The following is a 22,714-nucleotide window of genomic DNA, read 5'->3' as shown; positions in this document are numbered from 1 at the left end:
CTAGTAGCCATGATAAACAGACATTCCGTCACGAAACGGAAATTTCAAAGGAGAAAATACTGGCATTAGCATTGTTGTCAGAAAAGATAGTATTTCCTTAATATCTGGATTTAATACAGTAAATATATATTGGGCCAAGTATGATACGAGAAGTATCAAACACCTTTTAAAACAGCTTGTTTTTTCTGTAGTCTTCCTTAAATACTACAAACTACAAAACTAAACTAATTCAATTTGTTAAGACTTCCATTGTGTTTAACTTACTCCTTGGGTAAACATCTTCCTTATACAAATACTAAAAGCTACAAAACTCAAGTTTGATAAGACTTCCACTATGTTTAACTTACTCCTTATGTAAATATCATCCAACCATATTGTCCAGAGCAGAAGGAAATCTTCCTAACGTAAAACTGCAGAATATGAACAGCTAAAGTAGGCCTACACATTATGCAGTGAAGGTTATATTATATATCAAATTATTGGATAGATAATATTAATGTGTAAGTAGCATATCATTGTGGTGCTGATTGTGGTGAATCTAATTATAACTAATGCATCATCATTCATAAAATAGTTGTACGTTCCTATACTGGTAACTGCAGTTGTAGTTTAAATGTGGTGGACTAAAATGTACTATTTGTTTTTCTCTAAAATGTAGTGGAATAGAAGTATAAAATAACAATAAATGGAAATACTCACAAAAAAGCACAAGGACTACAAAATTGTACTTTTGTATTTGAGTTAATGTACAAGCAACATACATTCCACCAGCTACCGCTTGTGTTTTCTCTGGTTATGTTTTGAAATGCAGTACCGGAAGTACAGTGTGTATTCTGTCCAGTATGATAGCTAGCGGTTGCAGTTGTGAAGTCCCGTGACAAATTTCATTCGAACTTTCTACAGCCAGGAAAGACTGATGTTTTCTGCTTCTCTCACTTACTTGACAGACGCGTATGGACAGCAAGAAACTACACATTCACTTTGAGAGTTTAGGGGCTGTTGTTACAACCAAAACTGGAGAAATGTTCGCTGTATTGACAGATGAAATGCTGTAGAGCGAAACATTCTCACTGGACCTACGGAAATAGATGAACACCGCATCAAAATACTGTAAGGTACGTGATGTTCACGTAACATTAACTTGTTCTCGTTTTGCTAACGTAACGTTGGTTAGCTGTAGGGTAATCAACCTAGCATACGAAGCTCCTGTAACGTTAACAATATAAGAAACAAAACGTTGTAAGGAAGAAACGTTAATAGTAAAGGATAACTGTTGGCTATTACACAATATTAACTTTTTCTGCTCGAAGACAACACTAAACAGAAGTTCAACTGAAGCAAAACGTAATAAACAAAGTTAGCGTTGCTGTGTAGCACACCCGAGAAACGTAGAATATGTGTAATTGTAAGCTTTTGCTGTATTGTTTACAGTTTGTATTACATATGGGAGCTTGTTAGAGCATGTCAAACCTTTCAATTCGTGTGTGTTCAGCTCCTCCCTCCTCCAGCTCATTTTGTTCTCCTCTCCTCGGTTGGAGAAGGTATGCTTTTCCTGTAATACACGTCCATGCTGAGATTTAAAAAAAACAAAACACACATAGCCTCAGGTGTTAGCATACCAAACGGCTCAAAGCCAAAATTAAACAGGCGAGGCCTTCCCAATGCTGTGTTCTATGGACGTGTTATACTCCCCCATATAATTGTTCTCTGCCTGTAGAAATCATGTGTCAGACCTCATATGCTGTAAAATGATTTTCCATCCACATTGGATGTTGGTTCAGCTGTGTGGTATGGACAGTGGTGGCACACAACCATTTCTAAGTTGGGTGATGTGTATATGAATGTTTTTCCTCCTGTGATGCTATTATATATAGCCCAGTTAATAAGTCTGTAGTGACAAGAAGGATGCTTTTCTTGATAATCCTTATTCCTCTGTTCCCTGTTGACAATATTTTAACTTTGTTGTGTAGAAATCTGCTTACTTTCCACTTGTTGTGAGTTGAGGAGGTTCACAACTGGTTCCTTGATGTAACATGTTGCTATGAAGAACATGTTTTGTATAACAATACATGTTATGCAAGATGGCAAGATGCATTTTACTATTTGAGAGCTACATCTGTGATAAATTGTGGTGTGGGAGTTTAAAAACACCAACCAACATTAGTTCAAATCTTGGTAGACCTGATATGCTGAGAAGTTGCTTGGGCTTGCACATAGAGCGTCTAACATTCTTTGATCTCAAATTTTTTAAGGCTGATGAACCTGTCATTTTGTCAGTGCACAAGCTGATTCTAAAAGGAAGTCAGCACCACAGTTTGCAAGTGAGCTGTCTGGACAGTCAGGTCAGGTTAGGAATTTGTCCAGATGCTGAGGTCAGTTGCACGCACCAGGGTTGTCTGAGTTCATGCCCCTCACACTTCTCCACCAGCTGCACTTCCTCAATCAGATATCTGTCTCTGTTGCATTATAATATGAAACGTCTAAACTACAATAATGTTTATTTTATTCAGTTTATCCCACATGTAACGATTTGCATGTGTCCAACCTGTTTAATCTAGGTGCATCGTCAATGTTTAAACATTTGATGTGAACCTAAACAGTTTTTAATACATGTATTCTTTTTTATTTACAGTTAAACGTACCTGGTCATTATAATAGAGCTGTCCTCGACTAAAGAAATCCTTATTCAACTAACACTCATACGAGTTTGTCGACTAATCGATTAGTTGATTTAATCGACAGATCTGTGAAACTGAGTTTCTCCACAAAGAATCATGCAAAGCACCTTGTTACATCTTGTGTTTACCAGAGATGTGCTCATAAGTTTCTCGGAAAGAAGTCATTAAGGATCAAAAAAGCATAAAAAATGACTAATCAATCTACTAAAGAAATCTTAGTTGACTAAGACCAATACGACCGATTAGATAGATAGATAGATAGATAGTTAGATAGATACTTTATTCATCCTGAGGGAAATTTTAGGCATCCAGTAGCTTAGACAAACATAACACAACAAACGCATGCACACATATATCTCACATAAAAATGACTCATAGAAATTTAAAGAGTTAAAGGTGCTAAGGTAGACTGTGTGCTATGGTGGTAGAGCAAAAGAGAACAGTGTAGGGATTGATCAGTGCAATAGCTTATTATTAAATATTAACTTTGACTATGAAAAGAGAAGAATCTAAACCTAATAGAATTAGAATTGCTTGACAGAAAAGAAATAATATACGTTAAGAACAATAAAGTTGACTCTCTTAGTCGACTAAGAGGCGGCAGTCCTACATAATAAAGGTTGTAATTGACAGGTCCTCTGAAATAGGTTGCCTTCCTATTTCAGGTCTTTGTGTCTTCATCTTCACTAACCATTTCGCCTTGCAAAGGTCTGTGTTTCTGTGTGTATTAGTGGATGCATGCCTGATTGAGCTTTCACATCTGATTTAACGTTGTAGGCTGACTTGTGCTTTGTTTTCTTGCTAAAATGGCTTGTCACACATGATACACAGCCACACACGTAGAAAAAAAACATGTTCAACATCCTCATAGGATATCCACATGCAAGGATGTGTGTTTGAGCTAAGCAGGAAGAATGCTATTTTTGATCCTGTGTAGTAGTTCAGCGTATTTGTGCCTGTCAGCACAAGTTAATTCATGCTGTGGTGAAAATGCAGGGCATGCTGGGCTTAAACTGCAGCTAGGAAATGTGCTTAACATTAATTGTGTTCCTTTTTATACTCCGTATGCCTTTCCAAGCTTTGTTTTCAATTCTTCTAAATAAACTTGACAATGTCTGTGAGCGGGTGTGGTGAGCTGGAGCATTCCATATGAAGGAGTAGCAGTGTCAGCTCAAAATGTAAGTTGTACTAGATGGTTGTAGGTTAATTCTCCCGTGAACAAAAGTATTTCTGGAATGTTAAAAAGCGGGTCCTACACAGTGACGTACAGTCAGTTAACCAGGAAAACATCCACAGATGTGTAGCAGCTCAGGGACATAGCCAACCGTTTTTTTATGTGCACCAGCCACAGGAGTACCAACCTCACCAGCTCTCTGTATTTAAAAGCTAGGTTTTAAAAACACAAACCGATCTGACTGTTTCCCCCATGGAGTGGAGAACTGGTAAATACAGCCAACGTTTGTCATCTACATGTTGCTGGTGAAGATACAGTTTTAACATGAGTTTAAATTATGAATTGATCAATTGACAGTACATTTATCTGCCACTATTTTGATAATCAATGTATAGCTCCAAGTCATTTTTCAAGCATAATATCCAAAACTGCTCTGCTTTCAGTTTCTTAAATGTGAGAATGGTCGGTGTCTCTTTGTTTTATGTCATCAAATGAATATCTTTCGGTTGAACAAGACAAGATATTTTAACATGTCACCTTGGGCTCTCAAAAATTGTGATGGGCTTCATTTTCATAGACCAAACAGTTTATCGATTTAATTGAGAAAGTAATTGACAGACTGCTCCAATGAAAATAATGGTAAATGAAACCCTAGTTTTAACACTTAAAGCATATAAGTAAAGACAATTGTGATAAAGGAAATGTTTATGTCATTGGTCTCTTTGTGGTTTGTCGTAATGCATGTGGGTGAAAATGAAATTGAAAGAAAGTTGAACGGAACAAAAGAGAAAAAAAGAGTCTAGTGAATGAAGAGGGCATGAAGGTCCCTCTGATCGCACACATGCATTTTAAAGAGGGACGCTCTTTTGCTGTACCCTCACCCCAACGTGAGCAGAATGAGACATCGCTTCAGGATGCGTTCAGGATCCTTACGCAGAAGGAGAATGTTGACCCAAAGCCAGTTTTCTGTGTGTTGTGACTAAACAACAGTGAGAGTAACAAGGGTTGCAGTTAGAAAGACAAAAACTACTGAACAAACTAGGCTGACCTCACTGAGATAAAAACAATGGACAAGTCAGAGCAGCGGACAAAGAGCTTTGTTCTAAAAGAAACCAACACATTTACATAACTCATGGTGAAGGAAAAGAGAGATCTGCCTCTGTGTGTCTATTTTATTTAGATTAGTATTTTCCCTATACATAATAGTTCTTTATTATGTCCTCATGTGAGTTGAATACAGGAGATAACATCTTTTCCAATTGATAATTCACTTTTTAGACTTTTTGCAATAGTAATGAACTTGACCCCCTTCTTCACCTTCAGGGATCCGAGGTCTTCATCTTTGGTTGCTACTGTTGTCAGGGGTGAGGAGTCTATTGCATTTGCACCTCAGCAATAAGCTTTATTTCTCTCTTTAAACGTTGGGGAAGAGAAATTCCGGGGGTCTTACTCTTAACCTATTGTGTAACTCCAGCTTCAAAGACCCCTGGAAGGTTATGTAAAAATACCTTTCTACTGACCGGAACAAGGGAGAATGTCACAGACGCAGCATGGGTATGAGAGCGTGCGTGTGTGCGTGCATGCGTGTGTGTGCGTGTGTGCGTGTGCGTGTGTGTGTGTGTCTGTGTGTCTTTCTGTCTCTGCGTGTGCCGAAGCGTCTGCACAGATACTGCAATGTTGCAGCTCACTGACCCTCCTGTTGTAGCCTGTTACACTTGCTACAGTCTTCACTCTCCAAGAAAAGCTCAGGGACCTCAAGATGATGCTTTTAACCAGCAATGCCCTTACAAGCAAGCAACTGACAAAACCGTGAGGAATCAAATTAATAAATTAGAAACCGCTTACAAAGTTATAGTCTGGGATAAAGTATCATATCATGTGTAGACAACATAAACGCTGCAGACTGAAATGTGTCGAGAGGAGAAGAACACCAGTTTCACTTCCTGAATAACAGAGTGGTCTGTTCTCTTTTCTCCTCTGCAGCAGTGACCCATGATGGCGATGGGCCAGTTGTATACTTGAAGTCTCATCTTGAGGAGGACACATCACTTTATGACCTTGCACCTTTGAATGCCGACAGCCCTTAAGATGGAGGAGCAACCCAGTCTCCCCAATGTCAGCATACCCTGCCACAACGAGCAGAGGGACAAGAAAAAGCGTTACACAGTACGTACAAACATTCAGTTCATTGTTCAGTATACAGTTCTGAGTAAAAATGTATTCTACAAAGGTCATTTTGTAAAATGAGCATAACATGATATTTATTGACCATATTAGCATGTGATACTGTGATTTTTTTCAGGTTTATAAAGTGATAGTCAATGTTGGACAACAGGAATGGTTTGTCTTCAGGCGTTATGCAGAGTTTGATAAACTCTACAACACAGTGAGTGGTGGAACAATGTCTTTTTTGATTTTACACCATATGCCTTACCTAACACATTAGCATAATCTTGTTCACGAGTGTTTCATTCTTTTGATTTACCGGCTTTTGTGACATGCTGTTCACATTGACATTTGGAATGATTGTGACCATAGATGTTTCCCAGCCATAACATCATTTTCTCTGTTGCTCTCTTATCTTTTAATGCAGTTAAGGAAACAGTTTCCATCTATGAACTTGAAAATTCCTGCCAAGAGGATATTTGGGGACAATTTTGAACCTGGTAAGTGTTCACTAGGCTGATGTATGACATACATCAAATCAGAATCCCAGTACCTGATGTTAAAAAAACAAAAAAATATTTCATTGTTTTGCCCAATCCATGTTGTTTTGCCTAGTGTTTGATTATTAATTTTAAGTTTATTTTAAGAGTTCATCAAGCAAAGAAGAGCAGGGTTGCATGAGTTCATCAAGCGAATTGTCTCACATCCTCAGCTTTGCAACCAGTAAGTTTTGATTGGTGTTCTCACTGTCATTATATTACAATACATCGCTGACTTTATCACGATGAATGGCTTCAATGATCTGAATCCAAAAATCTAATGAGATCAAATTTGTTAAACCATACTTCACACTTGGCATGAATTAGATTTAAAAACAAAAAAAAGATGGAGTATGTTCTGCTTTGTCATGCTTAACTTGTGACTTTATTTCTGTTATTTCACTGCTTGGTCCGTCTTAAACTTTACAGGCCAGACGTGAGCGCCTTTCTACTGATGGACAAAATGCAAAACTTTTCAGATGCCTCTGAGGACGAAGACGACAAAGTGAGTGACTGACCAATGGATCAATATCTGTATTTCTTTGTGTATATTTTTGTTTTCCTGCTGTCTAACCACATCTTTTCAGCTGATGTGCTGGATAGCCCAGATATAGTGGAGAAGTTAGGTATTCTACCTCCGAAAGTCTATCTAGGCTTAAAATAAACACAGATTACTATTGTAGTACAGATAAAGGACTGATTTCTTGGATCCAAGAACTGTCCTTAGCAGTGAATCAGTGTTGAGTGTGTCTCAGTTTTAGCCTAATCTAGGTAATGTTTTCTCTGCTGTTTAACAGAACAACTCTACCTCCAGAAACATTAACCTGGGACCCTCTGGAAATCCACAGTATGTTCAACCTGTTTACTGTCAACTGTTTTATGGCAAATTATTACAGTTAACAGTTTTCCCCGGGATAAAAAATCTGATCTTATGTTTTCTCAAATACACTTTAGGGAAATCTAATGTTATAGCACAAAGCAGGTTGCCTTGCTGCTTTTATTAAACTTGCAATTGTGTAATCACATACAATACATTTTTACATGCACTGATATTAATGTGCTGTCATTTTTATTTCAGTGCCAAGCCCACAGACTTTGACTTTTTAAAAGTCATAGGAAAGGGGAGTTTTGGGAAGGTATGTGAACAACACAATACTGGAAAGTACAGTGGCTTTGTGTTCATCCCAGAGCGAGAACTTTTACGGGTAGAAACACAAATTATGAATATGTTAAGATAAAGTATGTCTTCAATGTAGTACTTTCATTATGTAGAAAGAATCATGTTGCCTGATATATATTTTTTTCATACTTGAGTTACATTTGTTTTGTTTAGAAATGTTTTTCTATTGGGATAGCAACAAGTTTTAGTTCTGCGTGTATGGGCCTTTCCATGTAGGAAGTGAGAATCAGATCTGGAATCATTCTGGTTCACACTGTTGATACAGTGTTCAACGTGCTTTCTTTTCCTTGTGATGCAGGTTTTCCTTGCAAAACGAAAACATGATGAAAAGTATTATGCAGTCAAGGTTTTACAGAAAAAGGTCATTCTCAACAGAAAAGAGGTAACTTTACTATCAAATATGACTATCCATTTTCAGGGCCCGCAAACGTGAATTATAATTCTTCTTATAAATTTAAACTTCTCCTTCCAAACAGCAAAAGCACATCATGGCAGAGCGCAACGTGCTGCTAAAGAATGTGAAACACCCTTTCCTGGTGGGGCTTCATTATTCTTTCCAGACCACAGACAAGTTATACTTCGTCTTGGATTTCGTCAATGGAGGAGAAGTGAGTAGTTTTGTGAATAATGCGCTCACACAGAAATTAGTCACAAGTTCAAGAAAAGCTGAGATGTCAGTAATATAGGAAATTATGTATTACATAGCTTGAATGACATTCGTCAAAGCAGCACTGTTGCTTGTTAACAATCCCATTAGAGATCACACACTAAACACACCGAGTGTGAATTCCTGTGTTTCTCCTTCAAGTGTGATCAGCTATTTTAAAGCTGTCATGTGTGACTATGTGAGAGTGAATAACTATTATCAGTATCCCAGTAAATCTGCCTCTTTCTTCTGAATATGTTGACTACAAAGACCAGTAACATGTAAATTAAATCAGATCAGTATTTACACTTACCAGACAAGTTATTTATTAAATAAAGATCATTTGTAAAGGCATTACATACATACATACATTTTGCAACTTTGTCACATCATGGTTAATTATTCGATTTTCTCATGGTGGTGTATGCTCCCACAATACAGTGGATATATAATGCATTCCAATAATCTAACAGAACATTTTAATTTCAGCTTTTCTTCCATCTTCAAAAAGAGCGGACCTTTCCAGAGCCCAGAGCAAAATTCTACATTGCTGAAATGGCAAGTGCACTGGGATATCTGCACTCTCTCAACATTGTTTACAGGTACGTTGAGGGTTTATTAAGAACGCATGCTTAGTGTTAAGTTTATTAATCAGATCTCCTAAACATAACTAAGGTCTAAAAAATGTGACAATATTTTAGTTGCCGTTTATACACATACTAAATCAGACATTGATTGTCATGAAGTTTACAATGTATACAATTGAACATATGTGTGTGACACATGTTGGCCTCACTCACATGATAATGTGTCTTCAGGGCGGTAGCTACCATTTTCTCTGTGTTTGGGCTTGAACTACCTGAAAACAAAAGTATATTCTACAATTACACACAATTTACACTTATTTTCTAAGGCTGATTCTGATATTATTTTAGAGTTCTTTACCAGATTTATGTTCCTGGCATTGTAGAGATCTATTTGAAGTAGCATTTAGATCTCCATGTAGGGAAATACAATTTAGGGAAATGTATATTTTAATAGTTAAATAAATATATATAATACAAAATATACATTGTTATGCCCTCAGTGTTTCCAAATGCTGGCTATGGCCATGTGTCTCATTTACTTAAATTCATTCAATTGTGTTCATTTTTGTCCAGAGACTTGAAGCCAGAAAACATCCTCCTTGACCATGAAGTGAGTTTTCCTGTTTTTTAACTAAACACTGTTGTGTAATTGATGTACAACCACTCTAGCAGTAATTACACTGAATATACCTGGATTGCGCAGCACCTACTTTATTCAAATTCGATATTATGTTGACAATACAATACTTATTTAAGTGTATGGAACATCAGTGCCTAAACACTGGCTGCAGATTTATTACATGGGACCGTACAGCACAAATTTCATTCTTTTCCAGTCCAGTCATTTGTACCACCAGTGAACAAGTGTCATTTCCAGTTCCAGCTGGACAGAATTTGTGTGATTGGATTAGGTCTTACTAATGATTTTCCTGCCTAGCCTTATTGAGAAAGTGAGGGAATGGTGAATGGGACTGACTGAGCTACACTGCAGCCAACATTCCTGTGCAACAATATAATCCTCAGTCCCTGGGGATAATGAGCTGCTTGTGTGGCACATGTCTAAAAACGTCCCTGTGTCCTCTCTTTAAAAGGGGCACATCATTTTGACGGACTTTGGATTGTGCAAGGAAGGCATTTCCCAGACAGATACCACCACTACATTTTGTGGAACACCTGAGGTATGGCAGCATTGATTTGGATGTTTACATGTCTAATTACTACCAGTTTTGCGCCAGAGCGCTCCAAAGAAGTCAAAAAGTAATAATCATTAACAGACTTTTTGGAATAAAGTATGGTTAATGATTGTATGAGTGTATTCTATCTTGAGGCCATAGTGCTGTCTGTGTAGAGATATGAATCACATTTTCTAGAGAGAAAAATAGGCTTTTACTAGCAAAAATAGTTGATAAACATTTGGTTGGTGTATTTTAGCCAGAAGCAAGATGCAAATGTTATATTATTATGTTTGTGTGCTCCTTCTGACCAGTACTTAGCCCCAGAAGTCCTGAGGAAGCAGCCGTATGATAATACAGTGGACTGGTGGTGTCTGGGGTCAGTGCTGTATGAAATGCTCTTCGGCCTGGTGAGTTTTAACTTTGAACCTACTTTTCCTCAAATATCCCTAATGCATTGTACTCATTTGTTGCAGTATACCACACAATTAACAGTGATTAGTATTATTTCATTCTTTGGTAGGCAGGCTTGACTACAATTATGGATAACCCTTTTTAGTTTTAACGTGATGTACTGGTCAACTGCAGCCAATTTGCTTTAGCACTAAATGTCAAAGCGCCTTATTGCACACTCACATACATGCCTCTACTTGTCTCTTTTCCATTCATATCCTAGCCGCCGTTCTACAGCAGGGACACACATGAAATGTATGAAAACATTCTCCACAAACCGTTAGTGATGCGCCCCGGGGCGTCCAGCACAGCCTGGTCTCTCCTCCAGGGCCTGCTGGAGAAAGACGGCCCACACAGACTGGGTTCCAGGGATGACTTTGTGAGTGGAATTATATAGTACACCTATACAGACACTACATGTACAGCAGCGTTCCTCATGTTTGGGCTCCCTCGTGTGGCCGATCGCTGTACATCACGTCATTGCTGTAAATACATTACAGATGAACTGCCATTCAAAGTTTTCAGTTCAAAGTGCTTTACATGAAACATTAAATGGCAGTTTAAAACATCAGTAAAAGAGAAAGAAGTCTTCAGCCTTGATTTAAAAGAACAGAGTTGCATTTTGTTTTTATAAATACAAAATGAATGTTATTTATTCTACATTTTCAGAGTGAGATAAAAGAACACTGCTTCTTCTCCTCCATCAACTGGGATGACCTCGAACAGAAGAAGATCACTCCCCCATTTATACCGAATGTGGTAAATATTTGTTTTAACAAAAGATTTGAATGAACACCTCTCTGATAGTCTGTCAACAAAAACTGAAGACGAAAAACTTCATTGCAATGCTCTTGTATTTGATTCTACTGTATTGCACAGGCGTTTCTAATTAACAGTGGAGGTTGCCTAATTAGGTCAACCACCTCACGAAAATGCATTTTTATAGACTTTCAATTAGTAGAATTAGAATTTCAAGTGAGGTTTTGGAGTTTTCTCTTTTAAGTCTTGTTTGTTGATTTTTGGTTTGAAGTTTAGAATATTTGACTCTTTCCCATTTTAAAGCACTTTGTAAAATCAAGTTGTAACTGTATTGTTGTATTTTGCCATCAAATTAAGTCCCTTTTACGAATTCACACATGCAGTTTGTTCCGAATTTGTTCCATGAACGCTAATATGACTTTATTCCCTCTTTCCCCAATGTTTTTACAGAGCTCTTACTGTGACATCAAAAACTTTGATCCTGAGTTCACAGATGAGATGGTCCCCAACTCCGTCTGCTGGTCTCAAGACCATTCCATAGTCAACGCCAGTGTAATGGAGGCCGACGACGCCTTTGTGGGCTTCTCTTATGCCCCAGCTTCTGATGACTCTTTCCTATGAAACATTCCCAATGAGGTCTTCGATTGCCTTAACCATCATAACTTCTTTTGACTAAAGGGAAGAATTTATACAATGAATTAACTTGTTCTATGAAGCCAAAGCATGCAGCTGAGACAAAACAGCACTTAAAACAGATTTTGGTTGGAACAAAGTTTGCCAGAAAATCTTTATTTTTTACCAATTTGTATTTATATAAATATATATACATAACAGATGATATTTTTAAGAACTAAGGACAGCCATCCTCTATTATTGGTATTTCCGGTGGTTTCTAAAAAAGCCTTAAATTTGTCCCTTAAATGAAATCAATTAGCAGTTTTCTGAAAATACTTGAACAATTCACTGGACTTAAAATCACACTATTTGACTCTCTGATGGAAGTGTGTTCATCCATGTAATTACTGTAAAAATACACTTATGTATCATCATCGTTTTAACTAAGCTGGAAATAGGGATTACTTGAGAGACCACTGAATTAAGCATTTTGGTTTATAGGTCACATTTGTACAAGAAAAAGATGTCTTCTGCTTCTTCAGTTACTTTTCAGTCTGTCTTTAAATATTTAGTGAATCGTTTTTTGTTTAGATTTTTTGTATTTGTGTTTATTGTTTTGCTTTGCCTTATAACATGTATTCATAATTGCAGAAATTAGAAATCCACAATGCTTTGCTTCGACTGGCAATTAACTAGGCTTATATTCCTGCACAGTAATAAAACAAAAATATCAAAGAAAAGTTGTCAGAGATGTTTGTGTATTTAATAGTAATAATGTATTTGTTGTATTACATTTTATCGCACCACATCCTAGTCCTTCAGCTGCTGGGTGGTCACCATGGCAACGTGAATGTCGTCATGCCAACGTTACCTTTAGCAAAGTAGCTACTAGCTACTTTCTTAAAAAAAATAAACGTACTACTTTCTTACCACTAAGTTAAAATGGCTGACATTTTGTCGTTGAAAGAATCAGTTCTGGTCTATTTAGACAGAAGTGGTGGCCTTCAGAAACTGGCCGAAGATTGCAAAACATTCAACGGTAACGTTAGGCCTGCTGTGAGGGAAATGGAAAGCTAGCTAGCTAGCTAACCCTTACAAGCTAAAATCACTACATTCAAGCTAGGATTTCAACTTTGCTAACCTTTGCCCCTCCTTTCCAGACCCCCAACAAATTGAGGCAGTCTACAGGTTTTGTATCAGTGTGAATCCCTCTGATGTGATAGAGGTGGATCCCGTATTGGGTGACCGTGTTCTGCATGATCCCATAGGAGCAACAGCGTTGTTTCAGTCTGTAAGTGAAAACTATGAGCTAGCTTAAATAAAATGTGATATTCTACTATAAGGTTAACTACATTTGCCTAATTCCTCATTCAGGTTTGCTTCCTGGCCATAAAGACACTTTCACTTGTTGAAAAAATACACACAGAGAGTCAGGTATGAATAAATTGGTGTAGCTAGCTATAGCTGTTTCTTTACCACTGGTTCTGACTCAGTCCTGTAAACAATGTGTCATCTGATTGTTCCCTTTGAGGTGAATGTGATTCTGAAGTTGACACATCTGCCTCCCTTCCCTGAGTACACATTGGACCTTTGTAGTTTTCCTCGCGGGTATGGGCCCGTGAGGCCTGTCTCTATGGAGGGCCTGGTCATTGCCATGACAAGGGTTACGAAATACACCCAGGGTGCCAGGTTCCTCTGCATTAATGATGACTGTTCCTGCTCTACCGGTAAGTCACTGCAAGGAAGACACATTGTCACCTCTCTTAGCATCTAGTAGGACTAACTGTAAAGACAGATCAGAGTCAGTTGGGTTTGCACACATAAAATGTCTCTGGCAAGTATCATTCACAGACTTAAAACTGGACTCACTTTTAATTTCATTTCCCTGGATGGCGACTCTAGGGTTTCACCACATTCGTGTCCATGCACCTGGAGCCACAGAGTCAGCTACTCTGAGAAACAACTTCACCTGCATGATCTGCAGCTCCCCACTGAAAGAGGATGTGAAGTTTAGAGTGTTGGGAGGTGAGAGTGATGCCTCTGAATGCCACTGGAATGGAGACATCTGAATTGGTACACAAGGTTAAAAGAAAACCGTGCATTGATTGTGTTTTTGCGAATGTTTCTTTGTGGAGACAGACAAACAGCTTGTGGAGCTGATCCACGTCAAAGCACTGGGTGTTCTAAGTGCCCATCAGCAAAGCTCACTCAGGTACCAGTCTGTCACCCTGTTTCTCAGAGGTAGGTCTACATTAGACAAGTTTACAGATTGTATGGGATTTTATGTTGCTCAAACACAGGCCTACTCTATAACTGCATAATTGTGTCTCCTATTACAATGTCACCCAGCCAACAAATTAATTGTTGTAGCAACATAAAATGTTATAGAAAACAAAGCTAATAGCTCCAATCCTATTCCACCTGAGAGAGAGTAGGCACTAGCAGCATGTATTACAGCACATCATAATCAACAACAAAGCAAAACAAAGAATACAAAATGATAGCATTAACAGTACAGAGTGTTACAAGTTCCCCTCTGATCTTTCAAACAGGATTTGAATTTGCGTTTTTTTGGCATCTTCAAGCCTCTTTAATCTTGAGAACAGCTGCAGAACACAAGCAGGACTACTTCCCTTTACAACTTCTGAACTAATCAGCACACAATCAGTTGATCTCCCTCTGGTGGAGTATAAAAAGGCTTCCCTGTCACATTTAAGAGTCTGTGATATTGTTTAACTTAACCATTAACATAGTTATGAAATAAACAACATTGATTCAAACTTGAATCATCTAAAGCCTTTGCTGTTAGAGGGTTAGACATGAATACCCCCTGGATTATTTGATTGGTCTGACAGTATACTGTATGACAGCTAAAAGATGCAGAGCAAAGACATTGGTATGGAGACTGGCGGAGACCATCAACCAGTTTGTTTGCACAGCATAGAACAAGTGAGCACTTTAAGTTTAACTAGGTTAAAAGGCTCAGTTTTCATTTGCAAGTCAAATCTTAAAGTAGATCCTGTACTCTAGATTGACACCCTCAAAATTTTAAAGGGTATTATTTGTAAAATCACATTCTCATCCATTATAGTCACTCCCAGTCCTGAATAATGTGGTTGTAATAGCTTATATTTACACACAGTCCGATGTATCGAGGTTTGTCATTCATTTTCTCTGGCTTACTAAATGAGGCTCACTTTGGAACACAAACTTAGTGGGGGAGAGTTCAAATAAATAATTTTTTGTGCAGCCAGCCGCACACAGTGCCTCATGGTGGGATATTAAGTGTTTCTGTCCCCTCTAATAACATTGTCCAGCCAGAACCCCTGGGAGCTTAGCAAATCTCAGCACCAGGATTAACATATTCTGTTGACCCAGTGCTGTAGAGGAATTCAATACACTGGGTTCCCGTTACTAAACACATATGTTAATAAGTGCAAGGAACACTCATTAGCTGGCTGTGCAATTCGCACACAGAGAAATCTTTGTTCTAAAGGCCTCCCTCTGTTTCTCTTGGCAGTGGTTTGTAGGTGGCATGCATGTTTCTACAATAATCACCAGACAGCACAGAACAACCCCTTTGAGTGTTATTGCTTTGTTTTCCCTATTCATACAGATGAGCTGTGTAACTCAATGAGAATCGGTCAACTCTACAGGGTGTTAGGCATTCCTGCGCATGTGCACCAGTGGCCCAGCATTACCTGGAGTGTAGAGGCAAATAGCGTCCAACCGTGGGAGCCAGAGTGTAAGGCAGTTTAAGTCCTGCTCCAAATCCACAGAAATCCAAGCCAAAGGCATACTGATAACGTGAATCTTGGCACATCTTGACACAGTATATTCTGATTAATCTAAACAATTTTCATATTTTTTCATTACTATATTGAAACATTTACAATTCTCTCTACCTCTACCTACAGATCCCCATAAAATCAGTGCCAGCTTTCAGGAGCTGTTGAAGGCAACAGCCGGTTCTCCCTGGAGGTTTTCTGCCATTGTGGCTCACTGCTTTGGGTTGGATGTAGCTCCTCCAGGCACATACAACACCCTAAAGCTGAGCTTGTTGCTCAGCTTAGTGCAGACTAGAGCAGATGCAAAAGACACATATCACAACTTGGATCTCCTAGTTGTCACCACTGACACTCTCATACTAGACAGGTAAGGTGGTCTGCTTGACCAAACTTTGCACGTCCTAAGTGGACACACTGCATATGAAACCTGAGATTTAGTCCTTCGTTACCCCTGTGTTTGTGCCAGACTAATGACGTACAGCCTGAGCTTGGCGTGTCGAGGGGTCAGGCATCAGGCCTCGGGGGAGATGTTTGCATCTCTGTCCCGGGACGAACACGGAGCAGGCACTGCTAACATCCATGCTGGCTCCACCCTGCTAGCCACCGGTGGCATTTGCATGTTGGGAGATCTGGGCTGTTACAAAAAGGACAGGTTGGATGCCATTCAGTCAGGTAGAGCACCAAAGTCATCAATAATAAATTATGGCATTCGTTATAATGAGAGCGTTCTGTCAGCAGTTCACATTATGTATACTTTCTCGAACAAAAAAAGCCAGTCTACCTGTACAATGCTCTCCCACTCTCTGAATGTTTCTCAGTTCTGGAGAGCTGCACAGTGTCTGTGTTCATCCCAGGGAAGAAGTATGGTGAGGATGCTGACCAGCAGCTTTCCTTCCCAGTCCACTGCAGCTTCTGGGCCCTCGCAGACGCCACGGATGCCTCTCGACGGTCTGGGAGGGCAGACTGTACTCTACTGGGAACAGCAGTGGGTTCAAACTCAACATGGTGTTGTGTTGCTTTTGTGTAGCTCAGTTAAAACATGGTTTGAATGTGCACTAGCAGGTCTGAATGGAGACTTTTTGGAAAATATGTTAGCAGAACTTAAGTTTGTGTGGTACAAAACACTAAGAAATGTCCCATTTTACTCAACACAGATGTTTGTAGATTGTAGAGAACTAACAGGAATATGAAACTATTTACTTTTCTTGAAGGAAATGCCCTGCCCAAACATTACTTCACAGCAGGGCCCTTGAGGATAATTAATGCTTTGTTTTTTTTTATTTTGCAGGGAGGGGAAAGGTTAACAATAGACTATAACCAGTCAAATAGAAGTTTCAGATATGGCTTAGATTCCAGGTTATTTTCTGACTTAAAGGCATATTGTCCTGGCAGGTTAACAGCATGTTAGAAATTAGACAGCTCTCCAATGGCCTGTCTCTTCTTTCGGAGCAGGAAATGGGTCCCGTACCAGTTCAGTTGGCAGATGCCTTTGGCCTGGTGATTCAGTGTAGGGATACGGTGGGAGAGCAGGCCCTACTTGCTCAGACCATCCACACCCTCCAGCAGGCAGTGCAGCCTGGAAAACCCCTCTACCCATCCTGCTGGGAGTTTTCTACACAAGACTACCACGAGGTTAACGAACGTGTTCTGCTACCAAGAACTTGGCATTACTTTAATAAAATACACTGACTTGATAAGTGTTTATACATCAACCTTAAATTACACTTGCTGTCCTAAATTCTATGCCTTCCAGCTGGTAGCTCATGCACGGACTTTACAAGTGGAGCTCAGCCCTGGTGCAGAGAAAATCATTCACGGTTACTACATGGCCAGCCGTAGAGTCCGAACACAGAGTCAGGGTGTCAAGATGTCTGTGGCCTCTATCAAACTACTGTAAGCACTGTACTGCAAAAATGCTAATAGCCGTTTTACATTCTTAAACCAGTGTAAAGCTTGTCCAATCATCCACTAGGTGGAGAACTATCCTCCAAACCACAATTTTGTTATGACAATGTTTACAAATCTTTTCCACTGGAGACATTTTATGTTGAACTAAAACTGAAAATAAATGTTTTACTGCAGGATAATGTCAAATTAAGCTATAAATTGCAAACATCTACATAGCCTGTTAGTTTTGATTACTTCAATTATCTGTTGCCACCCAATTTTATACAAATCTGATAACTTAAAAAAAATAAATGTAGCTACTCTGGCAATTGTTGACTCAAATGTTTTTTTGTTGAAGAATCTCTTTGGCTGAGGCCCACTGCAAGTTATGTCTCAGAGCACAAGTACAGGAGGAAGACGCTGTGATTGCTGTGCTCCTCTGTGAAAACTCAGTCACTCTCAAGCATGGTAATTTGCATCCTGGCCCTGGGTATTTGTTGTTAAAGCAATCAAGGCCAGTAACAGTTTCAAGAAATGCCTGCCTCTTCCTACAGGGACATCTGCCCTCACTATTCCACCTGACGCAGTGTTTCCTTGTGACCTGGGAGATGTGGATGGTTTGCACAAGAGAGACAAGACCTTGGATGAGCTGCACCAGAATATCCTACGCTTCATCTATGCCTACGCACCGGGAGCAGAGACATACATCACAGAGGAGTAGCCCTCAACGTTCAAAACACAGGTAGCACAAGATCACACAACCAATTGATATGACATGAGCATGCACCCCCCCATTCCTTCCTTCAGTTGTACTCACTGGTGATCTTAAGGATCTAGATACAGTACATCTAAATGCAACAGAAAAGATATGCAGGGAAACATTGATTTAATAAGTTTAATGATGGTGCATCACCCCCCCCCCAAAAAAGACAAATCTCCAGATTTCCTCCAACTGGAGATCCATCAGCTCCAGCAACACTGTAAACACAAAAATAGAACCATTAAAAAATAAAATAATCACTGCAGTTAGACTGTTAAATTTGGGGTATGATGTCTAAACATCTAAAACCTGATTTCAACATAAATAACATTTGACCGGTTGGGTTCTGTACCTTTCAAATGAGGCTACACCGTAAGACGTTCTGATCGGCCAACTGGTCCGGTAACCTTGCCAAGAAATATTTTAATACATAATCAGTACATGTGAAGAAAAAAAAAATCCAGTGATTTACCACTTGTCTTTTAGTTCAGTTAGTCACAGTCTCAGCAACCCATATTTGGTCTGATGGGTAAACGGCAAAGGTGAACTCATCATTACTTTAATCAGGACATGAAACAGGCCAGTCTTGACAAGTTGGGACACAAATAAGTTCAGTATGGGCTTTACATACCACATAAGATGAAGCGAACACCATGCGTTTTTGTTCCACTGCTGCACCAACTGCTCATCTGTAGGAGAACGTGGATTGTTCAGTTCTGCATATTGCAATTCCATAATTTGAGACATTTCCTGTCATACATGACACCTTTTACGGTGGTGCATGCAAAAAAAAATCCAGATCCTTTGGACAACAGTGCAATTGGAGTGAAACTAAGGCAGCAGCTGGTAATTCAGTAGACACAATCTCACCATTCTCTTGTCTGATGGGTAAACGGCGTAAAAGGTAATCTCATCACTATTCCAGCTGCAAGAGTTGCCAGTGCTCCACATTAAGAAAATCATTTAAGCAAGCCATGTCTCTGCCACAGAAAGTTGAATAACCAGGGTTTTTTTTTTATAAACTATGCAGGACTGCCTTCCAAAGTCCAGTTTACAGCACGACAAAGTTAATTACTCAAGTCTGTCACTTTAACCACCTATCACGTCTTGTGGGTGAACCAAAAACATGATAACGTTGTCCCAGTGGCATAATCAGTACAATACTGTAGCAAGGAACTCACCTCCAGATCAGCACAAGAGACAACGGATTAAGTCGGGTACATGTCCCTGACCACAGGGCGACTTCTGAAGCAGCTGAAAGGAAAAACAGGACAAACCTTTTTAAAGTCTATGCCATTATCCACATCATATTGGTGCTTTTTTTAAAGCCAGTCCCAGCTGATCTCATGCTGGTGATTCAGTTAGTCACAGTTTCACCACTTTATTGTCTGATGGGTAAACGGCAAAATGTGAAGTCATCACTATTCCAGCAGCAGAACTGGCCTTTACAATAAAGCACAGGCCAAACGTTATCAAATACTTAGGGCTCACCTTAAGGTCCACATGGTGAAACCCAATATTTGGCCATCTGTGGTAGACAATGGTGACTTGACATCTGAAATATAACAGATTCCACTTCATTCACAGTCCTTTCAAAGCAAATTTTACCAATCCTGCAAACTTGTTTTAACAGTGATATCTAGAAGTAACCTTACCTTATCAGGTGTACCAATCATAGATAAAATGTTCCATCTTCATCCACACATCTATAGCTAAACACAAGAAGGTCTGGAAGTTAGTGCACATTTTCAGTCATCTTTAAAAATTGCAATACTTGTTCAAGTATGTCATGGTAACTTCCAAGCCACAAATAATTAATCTCTGGAGTGATATTGATTTTCCGCTTGCATGAATAAGATGTACTTAAGAAAAAGCCAATACAGCAAGACCAGATGACTGATCACCCGGAGGTCAGAGGGTAGCTGTGGAACCCAGCTTGGGAGCCTGGCTAACACCTCGCAGGTTCAACAGCAGGTCACCACCTCTGCCACGACCTTACGTCCTCAGGGGGAGCCATGATGACTTGGCCCAGTGAAATAATGGGACGACAATTCCCTAACCAGCAGCTCATCCATTGACCCATGCACAGAACCAGATATGGTCAGGGCTGTGTGACACGGAGGGCGTTTTCTCTGTTTAACTGTCTAATAGAATGATTTATTGCATTACTTGCATGTTAGACCTGTCTCGAGAGACCTCGAAACCGGTTAACTAGTAACGTTAGGTATGGCTAAATGTCAGTTGTAAAGTTGCATAAAAGTCACCGATTAGTCATTTTATTTCCTGCAGGCTGCCTGTATATAGGCTAAGACAAGTCTTGTATGGCATACTATTAACGTGTGTAACTTCACAGCAGGCCCTGCACTGAATCGACATCTAAATCCACGTGCGTTACGCTGCTCGCCTTCTGAGACTCATTAACTTGCAATGTTAAACTTGAGGCAAGTGCGCGTTATATTATAGAATTGGTATTAAGTAACTTAAGCTTACGTGTTTGGTTTGTGCCATGAGGAAGACTCCTCTAAATCAAATTGACCAGCAGTTTCTCCCCCCCACGTGGCCGAGACATGAGCTAGCTGTTAGCTAGCTAACAAGCTATGGTTGTGTTTTAGAGCTAATTGCGAATCCGCCTGGAGAACGCGTCTACCACATGCAAACAATAAAGCTGGGGGAACATAATGTCATCCCACTGTTGCCTACCGTTGTAATGAAGACTAAACATGACGCAGTCTTCTTATTTTTCTCAGGTTATGCGGAGCTGCGCTCGTCTCTGCTCATCGTTGTGTCTCCTCCAAGGTAAGAGGATGGACTTCCGGATCCGACCTCTCTTAAATGCGCCGCAGAGCTGCGCAGTACGTACTGAAGCTCATGTAGTGCACAGCTGGGCAATAATTATATTGTCAGCACCAGCTACATCCTGTTTAGTTGACGCTCATATTTAAGATAGCAAAATGGCTAATTATTACATTACATAAAAGCACCAGTTTGTGACGAATTAGTGATCTATAGTGGAAATTCACAAGATTAGATAAAACAGACACAATAAACGACCTAATCATTTTGTAGACCTATAACCTCCCTTATTTCTTTCAAACTGGCTAGAATAACCATTTATGTAGTTCCTCTTAAAGATGTTGTGATCTGCCTGTCCATATATCTATATTTTAAGAAGCTGCATCATGTGATCAGATCAATTAGTCAAATTAAGAAAACGTTTTCTAATGAGTGTAAAAAAAAACAACTTCATCACTTTTGCTTCCACTGAAATTGTAAATTGTTAAAATGTTAAATGGCAAGAGGCTAATTTGTTTAATCTTTACGCCTTTAATTTGTACAAAATTATAGGCCTATGTAATTATGGTTTGCTTTCTTAAACATGTTTACACTATAAACACAGCTGAAACTAATGTAAGATATGCATATATTTATTATCGTTTGGCCCAATGGATTTCTAAAGTAAGCTAAACCTACTCAGCCAAAACTGCTGCATATTCTTCAGTCATAAATCTTCAGTGCAAATACATTTTGTGTTGTGACCTATTAAAACCAACATTTTTTTTAGCCTTGAAGCGAGCACCATAGCTGTATTTGATTGAATGTAATTGTAATACAAAATAAAAGAACAATCCTAAATAATCCTAAATTGCAAGAAGAATAATACCGAATAATACAGCATAATAATAATAATTATAATAATAATAATAGGCTAATAACAATACTAATGCTCTAAAAACCTCTATGTGGACTCTAAATTGGCATATTGTTTTCTTCTTAAACAGACTTAATGATAAAAAAGGACACTTTCATAGATTTTCTATTATCGTCAAAACCTTAGAGACTCTTCCTCTTTCACTGAAGTCATTTATTCACAAACACATTTACAACCATGCATGTAAAAATAAGAAGGAACATGAGACGAAGAGCCTCCATTGTTGACTCTCTGACAGACCACTTCACATGACAGATGTTAAGTTATTCACATGCATTTAGTGCAAATGTTTCAACTGAAAGTGCACACCTCAAGCATGACGGGCTCATTACCCCGTGGAATTTCTACAAATATCATACCTGGGACATGTACGGAACTGCACAATGCAGGGCAAACAGGATAAGTCAAAATAACAACAGAGAACATAATGTATGTTTTCTCAAAATGTATACAATAAAATTCACGTAATATATTAATTTACAATGTCTTCCTTGGTCTTTGGTGGAAGTAAAATCTGATCCACAATCATAATGCATAATGCTGCTGTAACAGTAAACAGAATGAACTCATGCAAATATGAAATGGTTTCATACAAATGATT

The 22,714-nt window shown here is 39.0% G+C and overlaps 2 protein-coding genes and 1 long non-coding RNA gene across 5 annotated transcripts; 2 read left to right on the top strand and 1 right to left on the bottom strand.

The window, feature by feature from the left end:
• The first annotated feature begins 850 nt into the window (after positions 1-850).
• On the top strand, positions 851-12,709 carry sgk3 (serum/glucocorticoid regulated kinase family member 3). Of its 3 annotated transcripts, none has more exons than XM_078280318.1 (17): positions 851-1,110; positions 5,836-6,018; positions 6,155-6,238; positions 6,446-6,518; positions 6,666-6,741; positions 6,987-7,062; positions 7,355-7,404; positions 7,636-7,693; positions 8,036-8,119; positions 8,214-8,345; positions 8,873-8,985; positions 9,544-9,580; positions 10,062-10,148; positions 10,457-10,552; positions 10,819-10,974; positions 11,265-11,354; positions 11,805-12,709. In XM_078280318.1, the coding sequence occupies exons 2-17, from the start codon at positions 5,923-5,925 to the stop codon at positions 11,973-11,975; spliced, it is 1,479 nt and encodes a 492-aa protein (XP_078136444.1). In that variant the 5' UTR covers positions 851-1,110; positions 5,836-5,922; the 3' UTR covers positions 11,976-12,709. The 3 variants fall into 3 exon arrangements, with proteins under 3 accessions (XP_078136444.1, XP_078136442.1, XP_078136443.1); XM_078280316.1 differs by having other exon boundaries at positions 851-1,115; XM_078280317.1 differs by lacking the exon at positions 851-1,110 and adding an exon at positions 3,964-4,120.
• Positions 12,710-12,803: 94 nt separating this feature from the next.
• Positions 12,804-18,532, top strand: mcmdc2 (minichromosome maintenance domain containing 2). The gene is made up of 14 exons (XM_078280320.1): positions 12,804-13,008; positions 13,130-13,260; positions 13,344-13,403; positions 13,501-13,696; positions 13,872-13,994; positions 14,109-14,210; positions 15,586-15,714; positions 15,887-16,124; positions 16,224-16,429; positions 16,576-16,742; positions 17,210-17,389; positions 17,511-17,650; positions 18,003-18,112; positions 18,199-18,532. Exons 1-14 carry the CDS (start codon positions 12,912-12,914, stop codon positions 18,363-18,365), a joined length of 2,046 nt encoding a protein of 681 aa, XP_078136446.1. The 5' UTR covers positions 12,804-12,911; the 3' UTR covers positions 18,366-18,532.
• LOC144536957 (uncharacterized) lies at positions 18,526-21,197 on the bottom strand. The gene is made up of 7 exons (XR_013503792.1): positions 21,105-21,197; positions 20,060-20,116; positions 19,896-19,959; positions 19,586-19,658; positions 19,036-19,093; positions 18,757-18,811; positions 18,526-18,622 (listed from the first exon to the last, which is right to left on the bottom strand). It is a non-coding gene; the product is annotated as an uncharacterized LOC144536957 (long non-coding RNA).
• Between the last annotated feature and the right edge of the window lie 1,517 nt (positions 21,198-22,714).

This window comes from Sander vitreus, chromosome 22, assembly GCF_031162955.1.
Source record: "Sander vitreus isolate 19-12246 chromosome 22, sanVit1, whole genome shotgun sequence".
Lineage (NCBI taxonomy): Eukaryota > Metazoa > Chordata > Actinopteri > Perciformes > Percidae > Sander > Sander vitreus.
The sequence above is the reverse complement of the archived record's forward strand: the minus strand, read 5'-3'. Positions and strand labels throughout refer to the sequence as shown.